Below are 23,320 nucleotides of genomic sequence, written 5' to 3' on the forward strand. Positions count from 1 at the left end.
TTTCAATGTTGTTGCTCACTTGTGTTTATTTTACAGCAAATTTCGCCTCCAACGTGATATACGAGATCATGTTTAAATAACATCAGATTCCATTGACATTTCTGGAGAAAAAATCATCCAGAGTTCGAAAAAGCGGCACGCCGCTGTTGCTCACCTGTAAGCTGTAGTAAGAGTAACGTGCATCATTATGCTCAGAAAAATATTTCTGTTTAGGATGACAAAATAACACTGGAATTACAAAGACTTCCGATACGTAACGCTAAGGCCGTTAAAAGATTCTATTACCATTGTAACAAAACATCGCTTTCGGAACACAAACAGACCATGTTAAATTCACATTTCTGTTTGCGGTTTTAATAATCTACTTCTAATCTATGAATTAAAAATGCCGAAAGTACGTAGAAGTAAGAAACCTCCTCCGGACGGTTGGGAATTGATCGAACCAACGTTGGAGGAATTAGAACAGAAAATGCGCGAAGGTAATTTTGAGAAGGAAATAGAGGTTATAGTAGAGGAGTTGCGCTAATTTTTATTTTTTATCTTTTATATGAATTAAATGTTGCTCAATGTAATTCTAATTGTTTTGTTTCGTTTGAATCACAGCCGAGACTGAACCTCACGAGGGCAAACGGAAACAAGAATCATTGTGGCCCATATTCAAAATCCATCACCAAAAATCAAGATACATATATGACTTGTATTACAGGCGAAAAGCAATAAGTCGTGGTAAGATGTTACCACCTGTTTTATTTATTTGTTTGCTCTACTCTTGTTTACCATGTTTTTTGGTTCTAGAACTGTATGATTATTGCCTGAATGAGAATATAGCAGACAGAAATTTAATAGCAAAGTGGAAGAAAGTGGGATACGAAAACTTGTGCTGTTTGCGTTGCATACAGCACAGAGATACTAACTTTGGCACAAATTGCATTTGCAGGGTACCTAAAGGCAAACTTGAAGAAGGTAGAATAGTAGAATGTATCCATTGTGGATGCAGAGGATGTTCTGGATAACATTTGATGATAATTGTAAGGTGTGTATCTGTGTTCTTGTTGACAGTATTGTATAATATTATTGAAAGCTATTATATATTACTATATATCTTAATGATTTAAGAAGTATCAGTTTAAAAATTAATTATATTTAATTATATGGTCATTTTTAAGTATATAATTTTTTATTTCTAGTATATAATTTCAATATTTGTAAAAATTACAAATATGTGTAATGCTCCTACTTTTATATAATTGCAAGTTTCTTACATTTGAATTTACTGTATAACTAACTGAAAGATTATTCTGAATAGAAGATGCAGTATTTTTTTAATACAAAATATTCTATATATATGTAAAGATCAAAAATTTCTAAATCGAATGAATAATTCTTTGGCCAATTCACTAAACTTAACTGCAAGGACTAATGAGATATATATATTTGTTATAAAATTATAAACAAAAATCTTATCTTTGTTTTATTATATGAAAATGTTCAAAATTTTTATAGAAAAAAATAAAATGTAACATTGAATCAGCTGTGGTTTCATAATGTTACAATACATATAGTTGTAGTATTTTGTAGTTAGAACAATAAAAATAACAATTTTTCAGTTTCACTTGAGACAAGTACTAAAATGATATAACAAAATAACACTAAAAATAATACTATTTTCTAAGCGTGTTATTTTACAGTACAAAATACAATAAAAGACTACATTTGGAACCAAAAACATTTTAAAAGATGTATGTTAATCTATATATCCATAATACATTCCATCATAATATGCTTTTTCCATATCCAATGAATTTCGACGAAGACGTCTTCCAATTGGTTCTAAATCATTGTAACATTTGTCAAAAACTTGCATCACAGCTTCTGTTGCTTCCTCTTTCGATATATTTGTTATAGCAATTACTGATCTAACAGCCTTGTCTATAACACAATTCTAAAGCAAAAATATAATTATATATTACTAAATATCTTTTTAAACAGTTTTATATTTATTTCTTCATAGTATAATACTTTTCGAACATTTTTTTGTTCTTTTAAGTGATATTTTAGTTCCATGAAATTAATTTTTTTGTGCAATATATTTTTATATACCATAAATGTATCCTACCTGGTGTGCTTTTTTAATATTGAAAAGTGAAGCAGTTCCTTGAATCCAAGCACCAAGAAAACTACAATGACATTGATTAGCTGCTCTTATTTCTGTGCAAGCTAAGTGATTTAAATTTTGTAGATCAAGTTTATTACGGCAATAATCAAACATATGTATCATTTCATGACTCAATGTACTATGAACTCGATTTTTACTGTTAGCAGTATTTTGGCAAATTATAATCTAAAATATATAAATACTTTATTTTATATGTAAAATATTTTATATTATTTATGTAAAATAATATAAACAAAGATATCTAGTAATATATACCTGATTTGTCTCAGGATCATAACCACCAGTAACTACTTCATCACATACTTCACATGAAATATGACGACCAAGTTCAACTTCACTGAAATTTTTGTAAATAAAATAATATTAATAATAAGAATACTTGCATTACAAACTGTCTACTTAAATGAAATTTGAAATATTTTATGATCTAAAATAGATTAAACAAATCAAACTTGCAAAATGCAATTGTACTTTTGCTTGTACAATGAAATTTATGCAAAAATAGATTTCTAAAAAACCATGAATATTTTGGAAATCTCAATAACTCACCATCCTGAACTTTTTAATGCTCCCAGTAATAATTTCATTAAAGGACCTGAAATATAATTCATAATTTACTTAATTTCTTAATTATTATACAATATATAATGTACAATGTGATACAATTATACATGCATTAATGACTATTTACGAAAGTAAAAGTATAATATTAAATTTGTTTTATAATTTTATTTTTTTATAATGACATCTTTCAATTTTAGAAAAATATTTAACTTCTAAAAAACAGCTAACTGCTATGCCGCTGAAATATTCGGAATAATATTTTTGTTGCAATAACTATATAATACGCTTAAAGTAGAAAGGATCATAACAATTTTTTTTAAATAAACAGAACTTACTGTCTTTTACACATTGAAAAACATTAATTTCACACTGCAACTTTTGATAATTTTCCCGTTGTTTGTTGAAGGTAATTTTGTCAAACCAAGTGCTGATTTTGCTTTGACTTTTCTTTCTGCTTGGATAAAGGTCAGAATATTCTGCTTCCTCGGTATTAAAATTTCCTTCATTTTCTGTATTTTTGACGGTCATTATTACTTAAAGATATTAATTTATATTGAAGAACTAGTTACAAAAACAATCAAAATGTAGGTTATGGTATAATCTTACATCATACAGTTTTCGGTAACACGTGCAGGTATCTCTGTATGTACCGAGTATTAAATATATAATAAGAAAAAAATACTTGTGTAATTTTATTTATTTTAAATTTTCAATACAAAAATTATACAGTATTATTATTATTATTATTATAATTGCATAAAATACATTAACAGTAAATGTATAAAAAATAAATAATGTAATAATCAAATAAAAACTAAGTTAATTCCAATTATATATACATATAATACATATAATAATCAATATTTAGTTTATATGAGTCCTATAATTAATTCAACTAAATATAATAATTTTTTCTGAGAGGGTTTAATTATCACCAGGTATTGCCGAGTTCTGTTAATTAAGAATTCACAGTGGCATGATTGGCCATTGTGTCGTTCATTTTCAATAAAAGTAATTTGATGAATCACAATTCGATTAGATAGTAATTGGATATTGTGTAAACAATTAAATCTATTTTGATACATCCTTACCAATTTTTGAACTTGGAGGAATCCATTTTTCAAACAGGGAGGTAACAAGTTAAAAATATAAAATCTTTGAAATTAAAAAAAATATATGTTCCATACAAATTACAGTACAATATAACAAACGATGAAAATATATATAATGTTTTTAAACAATGAAATTACTTTCATATATGTTATTTCTATATATGTAAATGATAAGTACAAGTATCTGGAAACTTTTTTCTTTGGAATGTGCAATTATTATTAATTATAAAGACCCATCCATAAATTAAAACAGCAAGCATTCACAAAACCTTCTATTAGATTATATGTATCTTCTATACAGCACGAAGAATTAATCATTTCTTCTGATTTACAGTAAACTGCGTACAGGTCCTAGAAATGAGAAATGAGAAAATTATACATAAACAACAACAACAAAAATATTGATACAAACCCCTCGTGAGGCATGTAGATCTATAGTTAACATCATGAAAACTTGGAAAAAACTTGGATGCAGTATCAGTAGATGAGTAATATTTCCGTCTGGTGTATTGAATTGTTTATGATGTTCTTGATATTTATTTTGTAAAACCTTTGATAAGGACTGATACCAAGAAATTGGCTGATTAATAAATGGCCTTAATCTTGGATCCAAGTTTAATAAAGGTTCAACATGGGCCAGAGAACAAAGTTCGGAGAATTCGTTATAATTCATGGCAGATTTACTTTCTAATAATTTATTCCAAAGAAGGTGTGTCCTGCATTGTAATGCTCCACGTTTGATCATATTCATTATATGCATTCGAGCTGTATTTGCTTGGGACATTATTGTTTGTTGCATAAGTTGCTCATGCGAAGAGTAATAACCTAGATAATTAATCGATTCTTGTCGTATCTGAATCAGGTGTGGTGATGAATTTACTGAAATACTTGGAGGATTTACATTTTGAGTCAATGGAGAATTAGGTACAGGCGGAGGTGTCGGTGCACCTGTATTATTACAATTTGTACCAAAGTTAGTACTGTATAATTTAGCATCACTTTTTTTATCATTTGAAACTTGTCTACCTTCTTGAAGATCAGCTGAAGATTCGTTTAAAGTACTTATAACAGGCTCGGTATAAGTACATATAGATTTTTCAACGTTGTACACCGTACGAAATTTTCCGAGTTTATTGTTTTCTACTTCTTTTTTTGGATATAATTCTCTCTTGCTCGTTAACATTAGATAGTATTTTAAAGTAATCTCAGTTTTTTCTAGTTGTGGAGGTTGTTCTAAATGTGACACAATAAGAACAACATCGAAATCGTCAGCATATTTAGTATCTTGTGCGTCGCAGTAACTGATTAAAGGAGTGCTCTTTAAGCTTACTAAAACGTATTCACTTTCTTCAGAATCTTGGAGATCACTTTTCATTACAAATACACGCATGTTGTAAGTTTTCTCATGAGATAATAAATAGGAATATAACGTGCGACCTGATATCGCCAAATCGCGAATAGTTACTACATCTAAAATATAAAGATGTGTTGATGAAACAATAAAATGATCAATTTATAAGAGGATTTAATTTTATAATTACAACTACAAATAGTACCTAGTACACAAAATATTATTTTACTTACCACTGTATATAAGATTTCTCGCATAATTTGGAGCTTTGCTATAATATTTGTTAAAATCATCGAGAAAATGAATGAGATGATAACCTTGTTGCACTAACCAAGGTCCAGTTCCAGCTATGTACGAATGTATACAACGTAAATGAAAATCATATGTAAATGAATGTAGATGCATACTAATTTTGATTTTGTCACATGCATCCACAAAACTTAGCATAAACTGTAACAAATTAAAATTTTGTTACATGTGTGGATTATTGTATGTAGTATTGATAAAAACATAATAATAAGAAAGTCAGAACTTACTTGATTCACTAAAGCGCTACTCGTTTTCGTTTGTAGTCGACTGCATTCGATAATATGTAATTTAACAATGAAAAATGGTTGTGACAAGTGAATTTCAAATAACAATACTCCACCAAGCATTGATTTCTTAAGATAATAAGATTGTTGTTGTTGGATTGTTCCTTCGAAACTGAAAAGTAATATTATTCTGTAAAATAATTCTCCCTCTCTCTCTTTTTTTCATGTTTAAAATTCAAGTCCCGTATATTGAAAATACATATGTATAATCAAAAACTATCGGCTTTCGTTTTAGGTAACTTAATAATAATTAAATAATAGTAATTAAATTTTATTTTACCTCTTGTCTGACGACTCTATTTGCACTGAACTAAAGCCTAACGAGTGAAGATATTGCTTGTATTCCGACAACATCAAACTGCATAATTCTTTGTGCCACTTTATGATATTTGTTTGTTCATTCTGATTTTTTTGCATTTGTTGCGACAGTTGCTGATATAGGCTGATGCCTGTGTTCAAAGACGATTGCGCCGAAAGCGAGTGATCTCTCGTAGCCGCAGATTGTAAACGCCACGATGGTAGAAACAATAGTGGTGTGTGACAGAAATGGATCAAACGAGAATATTGCTTGAAAGTATTTAGAGCAATGACTGAGATTGGAATATTCGGAGCAGCACTACGATTTTGCCACATTGCGTATAACTTGTTCAAATCCTCTGAAAATTGGAAAACAATTCTGTGAGTATCGTAGCTTCAAAATTTCATTATACTATTTTAATTTTAATTTGAATTAGTATAAGTAGTAATTAGAATAAAGTTGAATTCCATGTTTTCATTCACCTTTAACTTTTCTCTCGCGCGATCGCAAATCCTGTAAATCGCAGACGGCTTTCACAGTCGGGTCTATATTGCTATGAAAATAATTATTAGGTTTCACATCGCGCATTGTTTGGCCGATTACTTCGTTCCATGAGAATTGATTGTGTTTTATATTTTGCGGTCTGCTGTTCAATCTCGTCCAATCTTTTCCGTCGTTGTGGGGCATGGCAGAGAACTTCGTGAGACTTTCCATGTCCATGATTTGAAGATATTGCGAGTTTGCATGTTCCCTCGAGAAGCTTGGCCGATGATGGAATATACCTAATTTTTGCATTATTGCGTTTGTAAAAAAATTTGATCTCGATGACAGCCACGTGCCCAAATGTATAGTTTGTTTTATTAGTTTCTCCGACTTTTCTTTCGACCAATTGTACATGTAGAGAGTTATCTGCGATTATAATTTCATTTGTAATTAATGTTAGAATGTCAGATAATGCAGAGTGAATAAAAATACAATACGTTATTATTGCTATTATTTTGATCATGGATAAATAATAACTTACATTATCGCTCCGAACCTCAGCAAGTAATATTCGTTGTCTTGAAACAAAATTAGATTCTAATATCAAAGGATTGAACTTTTGCAAAAGTTTTTGATCTACAATAAAGAAAAATTATGTTAAAAGATATCGTACAAATTGAACAAATATTTTTAATTTATCTCAGAAAGATATATAGCAATAAAATAGGTAGCACCTTTTGGGATAAGTAATTCTGGCTGTACCGTGCTGCTGAACGAAGCTTTCCATTGATGAAAGTTTCTAGCTATTAAAATACATTTAGTATAAGTTCCTTGTACATCCTTACTAAAATCACACGGTATGTAGACGGGCAAGTCTAGCTTCCCTTCATTTTCCAACACGGAATAGTTATTCTTCCTAAGCCCAGTCAATAATTCCTCATTTGATATATACCTTTCGATAAATGGTTGTCTGTCTTTTAGAACAAAAGCTCTGCTGGATGTATCCGGCGCTTGACTCTGTATAAGAGCCTCTAATTCTGTAATGATCGTGGATATAGGATGTCTGTGAGTGAGGATTATCTCATGCCTTTTTACCGACGGTACTCCAATTTCTAAAGCAAATCGAAACCATTGTGATAATGTTACGCAGTAAATGCTGTGTAACTTCCCTTCTTCACCTGCCTCGAATCGATCGATCGCTAGATCATGCGATTGATCTTGAGTACCTTCCACAAGCGGTTCTGTCAATGGAGTTGACAAAAATTTATATTCCGTGACTAAGTCCCAGATTGCATGTTTCACCGCAGAACATAGCTTCTGCAACAGAGATTCGAGATTAACTCTGCCCTGTTTCCATATTTTAAACTCGATCAGAGGCGGCGATTCCGTCGAATTCTTATCATAAATCGACGTCGACACGATACTTTTGAAATCTTCCACGTTTATCGTTTCAGGGAAACTGTCTTTGGGGAATTCATTTTCTAACGATCTGACCGGCTCACCGTGTTCTCCTGCAATTGTTAAAGCTATACAAGCGATTCCTTTGCTCCCACTGGAGTGGCTTTGATTATACAAAAAGATGTCCGATTCCGAAATCCTTTTGGTAGATCCTTCGCGTTGCGAGTAGTCTTGGAAATGATATTCTGGCCTGTTGTCAGTGTACTTTGGTATGTACAGAAACTGAAGTATATTCTGACGCAAGTAAAATTCTAAGGCAGTTATGTATCCAGTGCAATGCTTTTGCACGCTCAGCCGTATGATGGATTCCGGTGATTTTGGCGGCTGAATGAAATGAACGTCAGCGGGTGTCAATTTGCACATTGGGTTCCTCGCTAACATAACCGAAAGAACTTCCAAGACCGCGTCGTCCAAGCGATTTTGTAGAACTTGTACCAAATCCCGTTTAACTTCTGGCCCGGCGTCAGAGATTCCATGCACCATCAAGATGATCGAGTCTTCGGTTTTATTTAAAATGTTTGATTCCTTCTCGCTGAATGATCGGACTCGAGGCCTTGTATCGTTCACCGCTGCGTTATCACTTAGCTTAACTTGCGACAATGAGACCACGCTGTTGCTCCTAGAAACGACAAGCTGTTCGTCGCTTTCCGACAATTTGTTCTGCAAAGCTTTTCCATCGCTGATCTGTTCGTGTAGCCTTAGGTAAAACACGTTTTTGTTGTTCTCTTGATATACGAACATGTTGCTCCGGTTATTAACAGCAAATCTATTAAGTACACCGTGCAGAGCCTTTATGCCTCGAGAAAGGCCTGATCTCCCCGGGCCAGTCTTCAATCGAGGATGCAGACGGAACGTGAATTTCCAAACGACGCGACACCGAAACATCCCCGGAGTAAAATTTTGCATCGAATCTCGATTCGCAGCGACGCTGCTAAATTCACTCGTCGTCTCTGTTTTCCAATTGTAATCTTCGCTCGCTTCTGTCTCCAGCAGTTCCGAGCATTTGCTCGTCTTGTGAAGGTTTTGTAAGAGCAAGTACTGGTTTACTCGACGACAAGTACTCTTTATTTGAGAGACCAGCATTTTCTGGGTATGCCAGTAACTGTTTACTTCGGGCGATATGATCTCTAAAAACCTATCGACAATTTAAATTATAATTCACATTCGCGGTTGACATGTTGAACTTTTTATAAAAAAAAAAAATTTATGCTTGTATATACGACATGCTCTTTGAACTCGATTTAAAAATATAACTCGTGTATCAGTCCATGTCCTGATTATTAGAATTATTATTGCTTACCTACAGTGAAAGTAGACATTGACGGAATCGTTTTCAACGTTTAAAATTAACCAAAAGTTGGGTAAGAAACTTTTACGATTATCAAGATCTATTAACCATTGAAATCTGTTTTCCGATGTATTACTCTCTTTGCATCCATCCTCAGTATTTTGGTTCTCATGTGTCAAATCAGTACTGTCAGAATGAGATTCCTGAGATTTAAAGCGTATATTGAGATTGTTCTTCTCTGTGCAAGAGCTCACGCTCTCTTGCAGTTTTTCCTGTTCCAGATTTTCCGGAGCACTACATGTATCTGGAATATCAATGACAATTATAAATATTTGACTGATGTTGCATAGACTTTCAGTTTTAATTTGAGAAAAATACAGACTACCTTTTATTTTTGACTCCTTCGTCTCGTTCTGAACGTCGTTCGCTTGTTCTACATTTTTCACAAAATAGAACAAATTTCCTTCTTGGCGGATGCAATACTTGTCGATTTGAAGTCTCTTCAACTCGCTTATAAATTTAGGTTTACTATCGTCCGAAGGATATACGAAATACAGAGGGACTTTTTCCACTTTGCAGCTAAATCTGCCGGTCGACTCGGAGACATGATTCGCAACAAAGTTCAAGACGTTTTCGTTTATAACGGGCTGGTCTAGGAACGCGGTTGCAGTTTCATCCTGCAACAGCCACTCAATTTCATCCCTCAGGTTGCTTATAGCATTATGTTGGCACAAAGGCAAATGAGACATTTTTTCTTGAAACAGTTCGTTTTTAGCATTGTTCTCCAAGCTGCTTCCGCTTTCCGTTCGCAAGCTACCTACAGGTGAACCGCTGCAGAATGACGTCGCCCTTAGGCCAGAGTGTCGTTCTAAACTTATCTCCAGCACCTCTCTCGGCAAATTTAAACAAATGATGTCCAAAGTGATCTTCAAATCAGCCAAACTCAAATTCGCTATGTCCTCATCTTTGTAATCTTCCATCTTCTGCACAATCTCCATGAAACACGTTGGCAGGGACTTTACGGGGATGCTGCTAAGGCCAGATCTAGACTGGAATCGAACAGAGCAACTTAACTGTAAGAACAACGGCTGTTCTCGCCCGAGGATACTCTTTTGCTGCAGGTCACTGTTGACTGAGTCCGCGGAGCCGTGTCTTGAAATTTTGGAAATATTGTTGACATTTCTGCTTGGCCACGTTACGTTACCTGATCGTGCAATTACAAACAACACGTTTATTTATCGTTCATTACCTATTTTATTCGATATGCTAACAATTATATTAATGACGTATGCTTGTACATAATAGACAAGAGCAATCTTTTAATGAGCGAAACCAAAAACGAAGCAGCATTACTCTTCTTCCCATTCACTTCTTTCGAATCTCAAATTTACAAAAAAAAAAAATGACTTGTAACTTACCTTTTCCATTGAGAATGCGTGTCGTGGAATCGATGTTTATCGAATGAAGCATAAGATTCTCTATCTCGTCCTCGCTGTCCGATTTTTGAAATTCTGGAAGATCCTGTTAAACAACAATTATTCGTTCGATCATGATGTGATGCTCGAGCAATTCGCAATTCGGATCACTCACTCTACGAACCGTTTCATTTTCGGACCAGGACGGCGAGCAGTAATAAAATTCAGGATGCGCCGGGACCGGTCTGAACGCAATCGTGATTATCCTCTCGAACTTCTCCTTGATCAAGTTGTGCAACGGTTCAACGTCGTTGCACGCCGATGGACTCAGCTCGTCTAGCAAGTTTTTGTCTGACAGCTTGCTCAGATGTCTGCACACAGACCGCAGGTAATTTGTTATGTTAATTTCGATTAGGGTTTCCTCGCATTGCTCTACTGCGGCTTCCATGTCGTCGTAGGTGAGTGGTTGTTGCAATACCAGCGACTTGTAAACTGCAACCACGTAGCAATGACAGTGAGCCAAGCTTAATTGTTTGCAATGCTCCACAAGGCTTCGTTGATCTGTCGTACAGAAAATCATTACATAATAATCATTACAAATAAGCGTTATAACGCGAAAGGTCAATGAACTATACTCGCATGTATATATTATTTTTACCCACCGCTGGCAGTATTGTCGGAATCCTCGCTTTTCGGCTCCGGGGTCGAGGGCTTCGAGTTACAATCAGACCTCAGCTCGATAAAATCTTTACACTCCTGCTGGCCAACTTTGAACGTGTGATCCTGATAAATGTCCTTGTTGTGCGAGATTTTCAACTTGTCGACCAACGTGTCGATCAGCAGAGCCAACGAACAGTCGTACACGTAAACTGGAATAACAAGGGATTCCTCGCAATCGTGAGATCCCCGCTGCGTGTCCGCGTTTGTTACACTGTCCTCGATGCACTGATCGTAGAACGCCGTCTCGTTATTTTCTATTGACGCTGTGTCAGTCAGGTTAACATCCGTCGTGGAAGACTTTGAGCACGCGTTGTTTTGGCTTTCGCTTAAATCTACGTTGAACACAACAGATTCGCTGTTCCTCTCGGAGTTGTTGCTCGTCGACTGTTCCTCTGCGCTCGAGGTTGACGCGAACAACCGTACAACGTCTTTCTCGGACGCTGGTAATATCGTGATGATCACATGAGTCGTGCTGATCCCTTTGATGAAGCATTTCCACCGCGGATAGGAGTTGAGCTCGACGTTGGAGGACAATCTCTCTGGAAACGGTTTTTAAGGATCGAAATGTCACATCGGTGTGGATGCAGGTGAAAAATTTCGTGTAATTTCAATGGAAATGGATAGTGATATATACCTCTCTCGGAGAAGAACGGTAAAGGGGGGCCACCGGCTCGACGCCTCTCGAGAAGCATTTTCGTGAATTTTTGCGACTCAGCGGAGGTCAATAGGAGTTCCTTGTTGTGTAACTGTTTCATGTGTCCCAGAAAGTTGTCCATTAATATCTTGTTCGCGCTACCCTGCCCCTTGTCATCCCTGTTGCTGGTTGTATCTTGAAATAATAATATAGGTTCATAAGTTCATCTCGTTTCTCTTTCTCTCTCTCCCTCTATATATATATATATATATATATAATATTATATATTATTATATCTCTATATATATAATATTATTATTATTAAATAATTTATAACTATAAACTTAAGAGTATAATGACTACATATATATATTATATATATTATACTATAGTCATGTATATTATATATATTATATACATATATATATATTATATATATTATACTATAGTCATGTATATTATATTATATACATATATATATTATATATATTATATTTAAGTATATTATACTATAGTCATATATATTATATATATTATACTTAAGTATATATAAGTCATATATATATATATATAATACTCTTAAGTTTATAGTTATAAATTATTATATAATATATATAATATATAAAGATAAGGCTTTCTTGAATTAACTAATCTTTCGCTCTACTTCGTTTTACAGGTGATGGTGGATAAAAATGTTTACCATCGGCGAACATGGAGAACAAAAGTTCAGCCTGCTGGCATTTTGGCAATATGTTCAACGTGTCGAAGGAGAAATGCATCGTGCAGATTCTTTCGTCGATGGCTGATAGGCCTTCGCACGATTCCTCCACGGTGCAGCTGTTGGCCTTCGTGTTTCTGTTGCATCTTTTTGGCAGCTTACTCACGTCATAGTGGGTCACTTGTCCATAAATGATCTCCGTATTCTTTTCGTTCGGTATCACTTGACTTAACAAGCTCAGGTACTCCAACGTTAGCAACGCGTTGATACATTCTTCGTCTATTCGAGCGATCTGGCAACCAGATATATAGGAGATTATCAGGAGAACGATGGGTAAAAATTTCTCAAAGTTTGCCCTCAGTTTTTTAAAATGCGCGTCAAAAGAGAACAAGCACAGTGTGACATAATTTGTTGGATGGAAGAGGGAAGCAAAAGTAAAAGGTGCATCAAAGAATTACGAGACACATTTGGTATCAAATTTCGTTTCTTCGTTTTGTACAATATCGATGATATTACATAGACGTCGTGTCAAGACAGTAGGGTAAATTCAATTCAAAAAGTTCCTCAATTTTATACAAATGATTAATGAAATTTATTCGATGATTATACAGACAGTTGCATTATTGATAACAGCAGCAACAAACATTTATTTTAATTAATAATATAATTCGTAAAAAAAAAAAAAAAAAAAAAACATACACAAGTAGTACAATTGTTTTGACCGTGTTTCAAGTGTTTCGGTATGTTATAATATTTATTATGAAAATAACAAAAATATATATTGTAGATCGTGAAAAAGAAGAAATAAAAAAAAAAAAAGAGAGAAATATTCGCAAGGACGTACAACAACAAGAGTATAATACGGAAAATATTATTGGCCGAGTAAAATTGAATCGCGTGAAACAATTATACGCAGTTGAACGGATTCCACGATAAGAATCGTTTTAAAAGATTTTATCGCTATTGCAACATGCCTGTCCGGCAAGGTATTAAGGAGCGCCAATAGAACGATTCCACGAAAGTTTCCACTTATCTTCGCTCGCGCGTTGCTGATACATCTGGTAGCGCATCGAAAGATATTCCGCAGATAGAGGAGAAAACGAGCAGAGTAACGAAGAACGTCAGGGATCAGGAGTAAGTTGGAGGAGTTGAATCTCACTTCGATTCAAAGCGTAGAGACCACTTCTCCACTTGAACCATGACCCCCCCTCCCCCTTTTCTCTTCTCTTCTCTTCTCTTCTCTTCTTTTAATCGTCATTCAGTCTCTCGGTTTCAAATTTTCATGTACAGAGATTCCAGAAAGAAACCAAAAGAAAAACAAAGAAAGAAAGATGATAATCAACAAGACTTTGAGCTGGAAGAGTTAGATCTGGCAAGTTATCAGAGCGTTTACTGCTCACTGTCTAGATCCTCACTTCCAACTGCAAGTCATGCAGATCACAGCACACCATGCAACGGCCCATGCAGTGTTTCAACGACGACGAAGCGAATAGACCTCTCTCTCTCTCTCTTTCTCGTCAGCTCGGTTGAAGATGATCTCTTTCAATGATCTCTCGATAGGATTCGTAACCTTTACTGGAAAGAAGAACCTCCTCCCTCCTTTTTATTCGCCGGTTGGCGCACTTGGCCCTCTCGATGGAAGAATATTTCATTTTTCCAGCGACACTTCAAAGAAAAGAGAGGCTCAGTATGTCGTCATAAGCAGAGAGAAGAAAGTTACGAAAATTAACTGTTAACAAAATTATCAACATGCTCGTATCGTTCACGCCTGTGAATTATTACTTTAATTTTGTTTTACTTTCCTGCTGAATTCGAATTTCGATGATGGAAATTTCTCTCGCCCGATGAATCTGAAGTCGGGATTAGAGATACTTACGCAGCATCACGACTTTTACTCGAAAGGTAAATCCAATTTTCAATACGGCGCGTCATGCATCTGCAACATTTTTTTTTTTCTTTTTTTAGCCAATTGTGAAACAAGCACGTAGTCGTAGTTTCACAGTCTTTCAGAGCTTCTTCTCGATATTTTTTGTGATACTGGACTGAAACGTTACCTGACCGTTACCCCACAGCAATGGAACGAAACGAGAATCAAGTATGTACTGGGTAGTTGATGAAAATTATTTCGAAGAAAATCAGTCACTTGTCAATTTTTCACCGACACTTCGTGAGCCTTCCAGAAGAAGAAGAAGAAGAAGAAGAAGATGATGATGATGAAGAAGAAGAAGAAGATGCAATTGTAGGCTATTTCGTAGACAAATACTGAAATTCTCTTTATCACTCTTTAAACGTTCCACTCACATGAAACCGCGATGATGTTCTCTCTCTTTCGTGGATGTACGATATGATACGAACGGAATGATTCGTTTGGGAAACCTCTTACGTAAAAAAAAGTAATCAGAACACTAATAAACAGTCGGCTACGTGTTGGGCTTTATATATACCTGAGCCAACTGATAGAAAAATCTTGTTCCGAGTACCCTCATCGATATCGGGGCCCCACCTCGGCAGTGATAACGACACGCAGTTGATAGACAACTTTATACACATATTCCCACTTATTTTTCGGTCGGGAAACCATTGATTTACCAATTTTCTTCGACTAGCACCATTCACACCGCACAAAACTGGACAACGTCTCGCCATCAAAACCCGGTGGAATTCCTCTGTTTTAATTTCAATTGCAAACACCTCTCGTTCGTTTGAAATGAATTTCTCAGTTTTAAAAAGTAATTAAGGAAACAGCGGCACGTAGAAAAGTATCAAGATGAAATCAGACGAGTTATTTCGAAATTTTATTCGAAATCGTTCGAACGAAATTTCTGTGAAAAAAAAAAAAAAAAAAGGTGGAATAAGACCACGAATTATGACCATTAATGTTTATCGAAAAGATTTATAAAACGATAGTATCTTTTTTCCTATCCGTCATTTGTCAATATATGTTTGAAAAAATATTTATCTTGTTATTGAGCATATGATGTCATACGTCGTTTTCAATAAGATTGGCAAAATTTTGTATTTTCGACGTATTACTCCTGTAATTTGGAAGACAGAATGTTCGTCGTATACCGAGGAACAGTTTTACCATCTCACAAAATGCCACTTAATGTAACTTAAAAGCTAGGTATCTACGTGTATATCTATGTTCATACCTTGCATTTCATATTTTAATGCTGAGAAACACTTGACGAATAAATACAATATATCTATAAACATTGAACACTGAAGGAATGGTAAAGGATGTTAAATTGAAGGATAGGCAGGAATGGTAAAGGACGTTTGAAGATATAAATTGATGATATAAGAGGCAGAATCAGGGAAAATAATACAACAAAATAATATAAGCGCAAGTAGAAATATAGAAAGATAATGGACGAGCCAAAATGTATCGATAAAATGCACCTTGAAATTTGGTCTTTCGGTGATTAATAATCACTTTTAGATAAATTTTATCTCACGTATCAAGCATATACAAGAAAGAAATTGTACTTTTTACTTTTATTACAGATAAGGCAAGGAATTGGATCGCGCAATTTTATAAGAAGATACAACGTAGCTAGGATTCGTTGTATTAACTTCGTTCGACACTTCAGATGTGAAGAAAATATAGTTTCATATCGACGAATTGTGTAAAACGATTTTGCATCAAAAAACCGATCCAATGGGATCTGACTTCAATCGCAAATAGATCTGACTGGAATTTCTTTACTTGATCCAAAGAGTTGCGACGTACATTGTTACCATGAATTGAGACAACGTTGAAAATAAAACATATAACCATTGGCAAGGAATTAGAATTAAATCTTATCCTTTATCTCATACTTCTGAAGAATATTACAGCTATATCTTTTTCTTTTTATGTATTAACCAAAGAAAAGATAAGATTAAAGATAAATCAAATCTATTCATGTTCAATACCAAATGTGTTTCATAAAAGAAAAAAAAAAGAAAGAAAGAACGTTTCACATTTCTTCCAAAAAAGAGCATTATATGTTTCTTTTATATAGAGAATATATATTTTAAAGATGTCTCAGAAGATTCTTTTAGAACATCCCTTATGATTTTGCAATATACACTGCTTAAATACAAGTGAAGAAATGCCAAAATATATAATAAAAGTCTCTAGGCAGACAAACATCTATTTAAAATTTTCTACTTTCTACTTTTTACATATTTTCTTGTGAAAATCATGGACCAGAATTAACAAACACGTTCATTGACAAATAAGAAGGAAGCATCATCATTTAGATGATTTCTTTTTGAAAAATTATGATATATGTAAAAGGGTTATTTTAGATTATAAATATCGGTATATTTACATATAAGGCAATGATCCGTCGAGTCTATTTCGTTGATAGCATTTCGAAATAGAAGGATTATCAAGCATTCTTAACGTATCATTGAGCAAATAATATTATAGACACGATTTCCTTACAAATGGAAAACATCTTCGCTCTATTTCCCAAATTTTCAATAAACGTAATTGAATATTCTTGACTTCACGAAGAATCGTAGAATCTTTCGCTCGACTCTTGAATATTCGAATTCATACTTTAATACATGAATATGTAACAAACTAATAAAATGAAGTGACTGAGATGATAAGTAGGAAAGAGCCGTCACGTTGTATAATATCATCGATACCGTAGCGAATGTGATCGCAGAAAAATTATTAAAAGTAAAATATATATAAGTCCGATAAGTTAACTATTTTCTCGGGACAAACCGTACGAGATGATCTAAAATCTTGATAAGCCTATATCTATCTGTCTATCGCTTATTTTGATAAAACGATATTAATTTGAACTGTTGCTATCCGGGAAATCAGAAAAAAAAAAAAAACAGAAAATACAGAAAAAGTAATAGCAATCTCACAAATGTTATTATTGTGTCCTATTTCTACCAATTTCTTGTCGGATTTACGTTTGATTATCATGTAACTGAACACAAAATAAATTTATGTATAGTAAAATATGTATATGTACTCACTGCATCTGGGATCTCATGATACTGCAAACGATTCATGTATGTTGCTGTGGACTGTACAGGCAGCTGAGAGAAACCGCATTGTGGTTCGATCCAAATCTCAGAAATGATTTGGAAATCGCCGGAACCCTCAGCATCTTCCACGCTTATTTCACCATCTGCCGTTCCTAAACGTAAAAAATGCACTTGTTAATTCAAATCTAAATGTTTATTCATATTTTCTATTTTTTATTTTAAAGTTTCTTACCTTCATCAGTGTCTTCCTCCGATGCACTGTCGCGTTCTAGTGTCGTGTTTGACATAACGTGTGGCGGGAATAATATGTATTGAATAATACACGGATATGTAGTATCATTCTCACCAACTCCTTGCATCTGCACTTCAAGAACCATGTTTATGATGCCCGCTGCTGAATAAGTGAAATTGAAGCCTTCAGCCAAACGCATTCTAAAAATAAAAAATATATAATAAATCTAAATCTATTTTCATTAATTAGAAAACTTTCGATTTTGTGAAAATTATGAAACAGAAATGACGGCAACAAGAAGAATTAGCATAAAGCACTTACTTCGTAATTGTAGAAAGGATCCTAGCGATCGCAGTTATGTTCAATCTTGGTAATACAATTCCAGGAATGGTTTGTACGAGCGGCCGTTTCACATGCCAAAGCCATCGATTGTGATACAAATATCTAGACAAACTTGTTGTCAAAATTCCACCGAACATTGGCGTGAGTCTGGTTGAAATGGGCAGAGTTCCATCGGGGAACATGATGGAGCTCAAGTCAGTTGGCATTCGCTCGTATCTGATCAATATCTTCTCCAAAGATTTGTGAATGATAGTACAGGAAGGTGTTTCTTTTTGCTCCGTAGGCCTGTTTGGTAAAGTAAGTTTGGACAGTCGATCCAGAAGATCGACGACAACGTTGTGCCGGACGACTCCCTCGGTTCCAGCGGCGAACGCGATGTTAAGAATGACGCAGAGTGCCTTGCAATTAATACGGATCAGCGAGAACGAAACCGGAGGCTTGTCCGCCTCTCGGTAAATAAATTGCACGTATGTGTGATTCTCGACGAGAACGAAGGTTGCCCAATTTTTCAACATGGCATAGAGAACGGCGGCTGCCTGACGACTTTGGACACATTGGAAACGACCGCTTTGATTTGCTTGATGCAGGTGCTTCGGCAGCAGCCTGTCGTGTGACAGAATCAACGTCACTCTCTGGGTATGCATCCAACGGGCCCACTGTAAAGGATTTAAAGACACTACAGGTTGCCAAATCTGTCCGAATTGTGGGCACGCAGCGTCACTGGAAATATAAATATATCAGTATGTATAAAGTGAATTCAATGATTCATTTTTCCAATTTTGTAAATACGAAATATACCTGAGTTGCACGGTGCTGGGTGAAGGATAAGCTGATAAATAAAAGACTGGCATGCCGCTCCTAATAGTATCTGGCACGCTGTACCAAGTCCAGCCGAATTCTGGGAACCAACTGAAGTGTGCGAGCATACTGTCACTTTCTGTTAGGGATGTTAATGTTGCCCAAAACCGATTGACAACACCTTGTCGATATTGCGACTTCAATGGCTTTTTTGACAGACATGTGATGTCGTGTAAAAATTCATAGGGGGCTGCAACAAGCGATAATCAATCTTTTAAATGTCAAGACTATATTGATCCGATCTTACATTCGAATTTTGACAATAGTTAATTCAAAAATAAATTTTATTTTAATTTACCTTCTGTAGTAATTGTATACTGTATTGTATTGGATACGGACAATGATTTCGTTAGCCAAGGGCACGTTACTACGTATTCTAGTAAAACACTAGACTTCCACAATAATACAAAACAAATTTCGAGTATTTCGTCTCTCACGTTAGCACTTTTTATTAAATATCCCTCGCGAAGGCGACAACACAGTAGACTGCTTAATGTGCATGTCACTTTGTCCTCAATCTGCTTCTTTTGCAGAAGTTGCGTCGATTTCTCTTCATAAAATAATGAATTTTTCGAATGCCAGTTCGAATAATCTGGTGAAATATTACAACATACTTCGCGATATAATTGCCAACATAAAAAGCTTTTTTGATAAACATTCATCTCTGTTTCTTTTAGATCTACCTACAAAAGTTAATTAATTTATAAACTACATACATATGTATATATATGTGCGCACGTATTCTTTTAATCTGTATAATTTTTATTTCAAGAAGTAAAGAGATTAATAGTAATGTACTATCTTTATTATTTATGTGTATAAATAAAATATTACGTACAGGATAAGGACGAAATGACATGTAAGTACCCAATGTAGCTCTTGCAATGAAATGTAATAACTCTTGATATGGGACTAAACCATCAGCACAATGTGGATGGTATGTACTTCCAACATGTAGAAAACTACATGCAATTGTTGTTGCACGTAAATGTTGTATAACCGAATCCAAGACATGGACATCGGTATTTCCTACTACACCATCCGAAACGATTATCATATCTAAGAGATATTTTATTAACATTTTAATTAGTAAAACTTTGTGATACATATATGTGTTAATCCAATATATTTTAATACATTCACACTTACGTGCACAACTATGTTCTGGCAGTAGAGTAAGCGCTAACATCCCGTATCTCAACATATTGATGAAACTTGATTCCGGAGAAATTAACGAAGTACTAACAAGACAAGTATTGTTATTTTTATTTAGACAAGCGTTGCTCTCTTCAAAGAGCCCTCCCACTAAACGTTCGTTCTCAGCTTTTAAATTTTCCAATTGTTGACTAGCTATAGCGGTAGCACATGCCACTTTCTCCTCTAATATATGGAGCCGATTCTTTATGAAATCTGTCAGCTGTTTAACATTGTCCAAAGTTACTAGCCAACCTTGTACCAAAACTTGCTGTGCAGGATTTGTGAAAAAAGGTGTATGGGCTATTATGGTTACATAGATCTCTGGTTGCATTATTCTTTTACTTCCTGGTATAGTAAACTGCAACAGAATTAGATCCATTAAATTTTCTTCCAAAAATTGTAATATTAAATGTTAATTGTGAAAGTCCATGTTATTTTGTTGTAAAGTTGACATTAATTTTTCCTATATATATAGAAAAAAAAAAAAAAACAACTGAGAATTACTTACAGGTCTAATAATGCTTTCCAAAAAATGTTTGGTTGCCATATATACCTCATCTATGACTATTTCACCATGTTGTATATCCTACAATGAAAATAAATATGTGATAAAAGACTTTTTATATGTTTATATGACAGATATATTTTTTATATTTTAATAAATGTATTTTAAATTTAATAACATGCGGTATTATCGCATTATAATCATATTGTGATTTTTATTCTAAAATCCACGAACTTGGAAACGTGGAATATCGACAAAATTTCGATTCACTGATACCAGCAAGCACATATATGTTATTTCTAGCGTAAAATATTATTGTTTGTAAGTTGAAAGGTAAGCCTCAATCGACATTTTTGCGAATTGTGTTTGTTTTGTTGTCTAGAATTAATCCTCCAAAAATGTCCCACAAGTTCATTAACATCTTATATAAACTTCTATTATAAAAGTTTTATGTGCTGAATTAATCCCTAAACTCAATCACATATACTATGGTAGATAGTTTGCCAATAATAAAGATATTACATTTATTTAATGACTTACTACAGTTGCAAGGGACGGACTCAAGTCCAGATTGAATACCATCCTGTACTTGTGTGCCAGAAATATTATTGAGGTTGTAGAAGTTACTTTGTAAAGATACTGATGGCTTGTTTCAGGAGACCATGATCCGGATTTATTTTTCGGCAGCACTGATGCTACTTCTAGTTCTGCTGCCTCCTTGGTTTTGGAGTTTGAACACTGAATACTTATTATAGTATCTAAATGCTCTAACATCCATTGTGCTCTTACATTGCGAGATATAGGGAATCCTTTTCTCATTAACAAGAAAACGGTATCTGCTTCTAAAATAACATTCTCCTGTAATATAATATTTCTTTTATATAATATATCATACAAAACTGAAACTTGATTAATTTAATATTCTATTTGACTCAAATTTCATCATGTATAACTTGTTAATCTAACTAAATATACTTTAAATTTTGTACTATTGTAAAACTATGCTTGGATAAAATACCAATAATTTTCATACGATTAACAATAACAATATGAATTTCTTTAAATGAAATTTATATCTTTAACTGTTTTATAATGACTGTGCAAATATCAATTTCATGAATGTGTGATAGAGTTATTTCATTGAACTGTGTAACATTTATATTAACTTAAAAATTTCTCTGTTCAATTTTTCTCTTTTCAATTATAAGGCATTAAAGATTATATAAAATAAGACTGTGTAAACAATTATAATAATCTTACAATTACCTCATTCTTCGTAGAAGGCATGATGTTCATCTTTATTTATTAAATATCAATCATTATTGATAAAAACAATAAATTCTAAGTTCACATGTAACGAAAAATTCATCTTTACGCAGTCAAATACACTAATGCACTGACATTATTTTTACAATTGTTCGAAGGCTACATTCTTACTAATTGCTCGATTATTTATTAAACATAATAAATACAATATAATCTTAAAAGTGAAATAAATTAATGTAACCTCAACACAAAATCGTGTTGCACGAAAGTCACGATACTTTTGTTTTAATTATTATTGTCGATTTTATCTTAATAAATAACATTTTTCGTATGACTAAAACTGAAATTCTCATTGCTTTTAATTTAATTTTAACTGCTTAAACCTAGATAACATTGCACGAATCAAAAATATACATATACATAACGTGCTACTTTAAAAATACACTATACCATATTGCAATGTTGACGGAACTATAACCTAATGTTTATAAATAATAAAGTGCGCATAAACTACGTTGATTAAACTCTGAGTGAAAATTTGACAATATAAAAGGTATAACCATTTGTAATTTTTTCATGAAAATCATTTATAATCATTTATAAATATTAATGTCAATATAATTCCGTAAGTATCGTAAGATTAAAGTTTGAATCATCAACTTGATAACGTATAATATTATTGATACAATTTCACAACTTTCATTCAAATTTCGCGCGTAGTTTAAGAGAAATTAAATTTTATCGCAGCAGATACTTCGATCTATTGAACAAAGTTGTTAAATTTTTATTTGTACACTCTATAAGTTAAATATAGAAATATAAGAAGAAGACTCAGAATCTAAAACGGAAAACGCAGTTTCACTAGTTCACAAATTATTCCTCTTAATTAGTTTCTTTTTAGAATTGAATTTGAAATTGGCGGGTTATATGTGGCGCCATCTGTCGGTAACTTAGTGGCTCTGATAAATTTTGAAAATACTTATTCCTGCATTTTCCGGGTCGAGAAGGGTATAGAATTAAAGCTGAGGATCTAATTAAGCAAATGCAATCGCAAAAGTTCACAAGTTAATCCTCCAAATTGGTTTTTTTTGGAAATGAAAATTTGTTCG

At 33.8% G+C, this 23,320-nt stretch overlaps 3 protein-coding genes and 2 long non-coding RNA genes across 10 annotated transcripts; 3 read left to right on the plus strand and 2 right to left on the minus strand.

The window, feature by feature from the left end:
• The first annotated feature begins 72 nt into the window (after positions 1 to 72).
• Positions 73 to 1,326, plus strand: LOC122531275 (protein BUD31 homolog). 2 transcript variants are annotated; one of them, XM_043659079.1, is made up of 4 exons: positions 81 to 479; positions 604 to 726; positions 796 to 1,033; positions 1,188 to 1,326. In XM_043659079.1, exons 1-3 carry the CDS (start codon positions 386 to 388, stop codon positions 1,011 to 1,013), a joined length of 435 nt encoding a protein of 144 aa, XP_043515014.1. In that variant the 5' UTR covers positions 81 to 385; the 3' UTR covers positions 1,014 to 1,033; positions 1,188 to 1,326. The 2 variants fall into 2 exon arrangements, with proteins under 2 accessions (XP_043515013.1, XP_043515014.1); XM_043659078.1 differs by lacking the exon at positions 1,188 to 1,326 and having other exon boundaries at positions 73 to 479.
• A 398-nt stretch (positions 1,327 to 1,724) lies between these two features.
• Positions 1,725 to 3,482, minus strand: LOC122531267 (mitochondrial inner membrane protease ATP23 homolog). Of its 2 annotated transcripts, XM_043659066.1 has the most exons (6): positions 3,347 to 3,482; positions 3,076 to 3,273; positions 2,726 to 2,771; positions 2,432 to 2,513; positions 2,117 to 2,341; positions 1,725 to 1,942 (listed from the first exon to the last, which is right to left on the minus strand). In XM_043659066.1, the coding sequence occupies exons 2-6, from the start codon at positions 3,266 to 3,268 to the stop codon at positions 1,745 to 1,747; spliced, it is 744 nt and encodes a 247-aa protein (XP_043515001.1). In that variant the 5' UTR covers positions 3,269 to 3,273; positions 3,347 to 3,482; the 3' UTR covers positions 1,725 to 1,744. The 2 variants fall into 2 exon arrangements, with proteins under 2 accessions (XP_043515001.1, XP_043514999.1); XM_043659064.1 differs by having other exon boundaries at positions 3,076 to 3,382.
• A 91-nt stretch (positions 3,483 to 3,573) lies between these two features.
• On the plus strand, positions 3,574 to 4,253 carry LOC122531278. The gene is made up of 2 exons (XR_006307240.1): positions 3,574 to 3,872; positions 4,187 to 4,253. It is a non-coding gene; the product is annotated as an uncharacterized LOC122531278 (long non-coding RNA).
• Positions 3,897 to 22,686, minus strand: LOC122531262 (KICSTOR complex protein SZT2-like). 3 transcript variants are annotated; one of them, XM_043659049.1, is made up of 26 exons: positions 22,212 to 22,686; positions 21,486 to 21,803; positions 20,949 to 21,026; positions 20,393 to 20,798; positions 20,082 to 20,302; positions 19,542 to 19,926; positions 19,184 to 19,433; positions 18,365 to 19,105; positions 18,044 to 18,243; positions 17,800 to 17,963; positions 12,793 to 13,102; positions 12,093 to 12,287; positions 11,788 to 11,997; positions 11,401 to 11,730; positions 10,923 to 11,299; positions 10,742 to 10,844; positions 9,706 to 10,527; positions 9,336 to 9,627; positions 7,312 to 9,170; positions 7,119 to 7,213; positions 6,577 to 7,003; positions 6,077 to 6,452; positions 5,740 to 5,908; positions 5,437 to 5,653; positions 4,265 to 5,322; positions 3,897 to 4,203 (listed from the first exon to the last, which is right to left on the minus strand). In XM_043659049.1, exons 1-26 carry the CDS (start codon positions 22,239 to 22,241, stop codon positions 4,072 to 4,074), a joined length of 9,765 nt encoding a protein of 3,254 aa, XP_043514984.1. In that variant the 5' UTR covers positions 22,242 to 22,686; the 3' UTR covers positions 3,897 to 4,071. The 3 variants fall into 3 exon arrangements, with proteins under 3 accessions (XP_043514984.1, XP_043514983.1, XP_043514982.1); XM_043659048.1 differs by having other exon boundaries at positions 9,709 to 10,527; positions 11,401 to 11,997; XM_043659047.1 differs by having other exon boundaries at positions 11,401 to 11,997.
• Positions 13,096 to 16,499, plus strand: LOC122531279. Of its 2 annotated transcripts, XR_006307242.1 has the most exons (3): positions 13,096 to 13,251; positions 13,598 to 16,231; positions 16,318 to 16,499. It is a non-coding gene; the product is annotated as an uncharacterized LOC122531279 (long non-coding RNA). The 2 variants fall into 2 exon arrangements; XR_006307241.1 differs by having other exon boundaries at positions 13,598 to 16,499.
• Positions 22,687 to 23,320: the final 634 nt, after the last annotated feature.

The sequence above is a fragment of the Frieseomelitta varia genome, unplaced genomic scaffold (genome assembly GCF_011392965.1).
Source record: "Frieseomelitta varia isolate USP_RPSP 00005682 unplaced genomic scaffold, Fvar_1.2 scaffold_380, whole genome shotgun sequence".
Taxonomy (NCBI): domain Eukaryota; kingdom Metazoa; phylum Arthropoda; class Insecta; order Hymenoptera; family Apidae; genus Frieseomelitta; species Frieseomelitta varia.

What these genes read in the sequence shown, in the direction of transcription:
- LOC122531262 (XM_043659047.1), bottom strand. Translation starts at nt 22,241, where the DNA reads ATGAACATCATGCCTTCTACGAAGAATGAG. An exon ending in CCCAGCACCGTGCAACTCAG is followed by an intron (nt 19,106 to 19,183) that starts GTATATTTCGTA and finishes TTATATTTCCAG; the next exon opens with TGACGCTGCGTGCCCACAAT. An exon ending in GAGAAATCTTATATACAGTG is followed by an intron (nt 5,323 to 5,436) that starts GTAAGTAAAATA and finishes TTTATATTTTAG; the next exon opens with ATGTAGTAACTATTCGCGAT.
- LOC122531267 (XM_043659066.1), bottom strand. Translation starts at nt 3,268, where the DNA reads ATGACCGTCAAAAATACAGAAAATGAAGGAAATTTTAATACCGAGGAA. An exon ending in TTTTCAATGTGTAAAAGACA is followed by an intron (nt 2,772 to 3,075) that starts GTAAGTTCTGTT and finishes ATTATATTTCAG; the next exon opens with GTCCTTTAATGAAATTATTA. An exon ending in ATGATCCTGAGACAAATCAG is followed by an intron (nt 2,342 to 2,431) that starts GTATATATTACT and finishes TATATATTTTAG; the next exon opens with ATTATAATTTGCCAAAATAC.
- LOC122531275 (XM_043659078.1), top strand. Translation starts at nt 386, where the DNA reads ATGCCGAAAGTACGTAGAAGTAAGAAACCTCCTCCGGACGGTTGGGAA. An exon ending in AGAACAGAAAATGCGCGAAG is followed by an intron (nt 480 to 603) that starts GTAATTTTGAGA and finishes TTTGAATCACAG; the next exon opens with CCGAGACTGAACCTCACGAG. An exon ending in GCGAAAAGCAATAAGTCGTG is followed by an intron (nt 727 to 795) that starts GTAAGATGTTAC and finishes TTTTGGTTCTAG; the next exon opens with AACTGTATGATTATTGCCTG.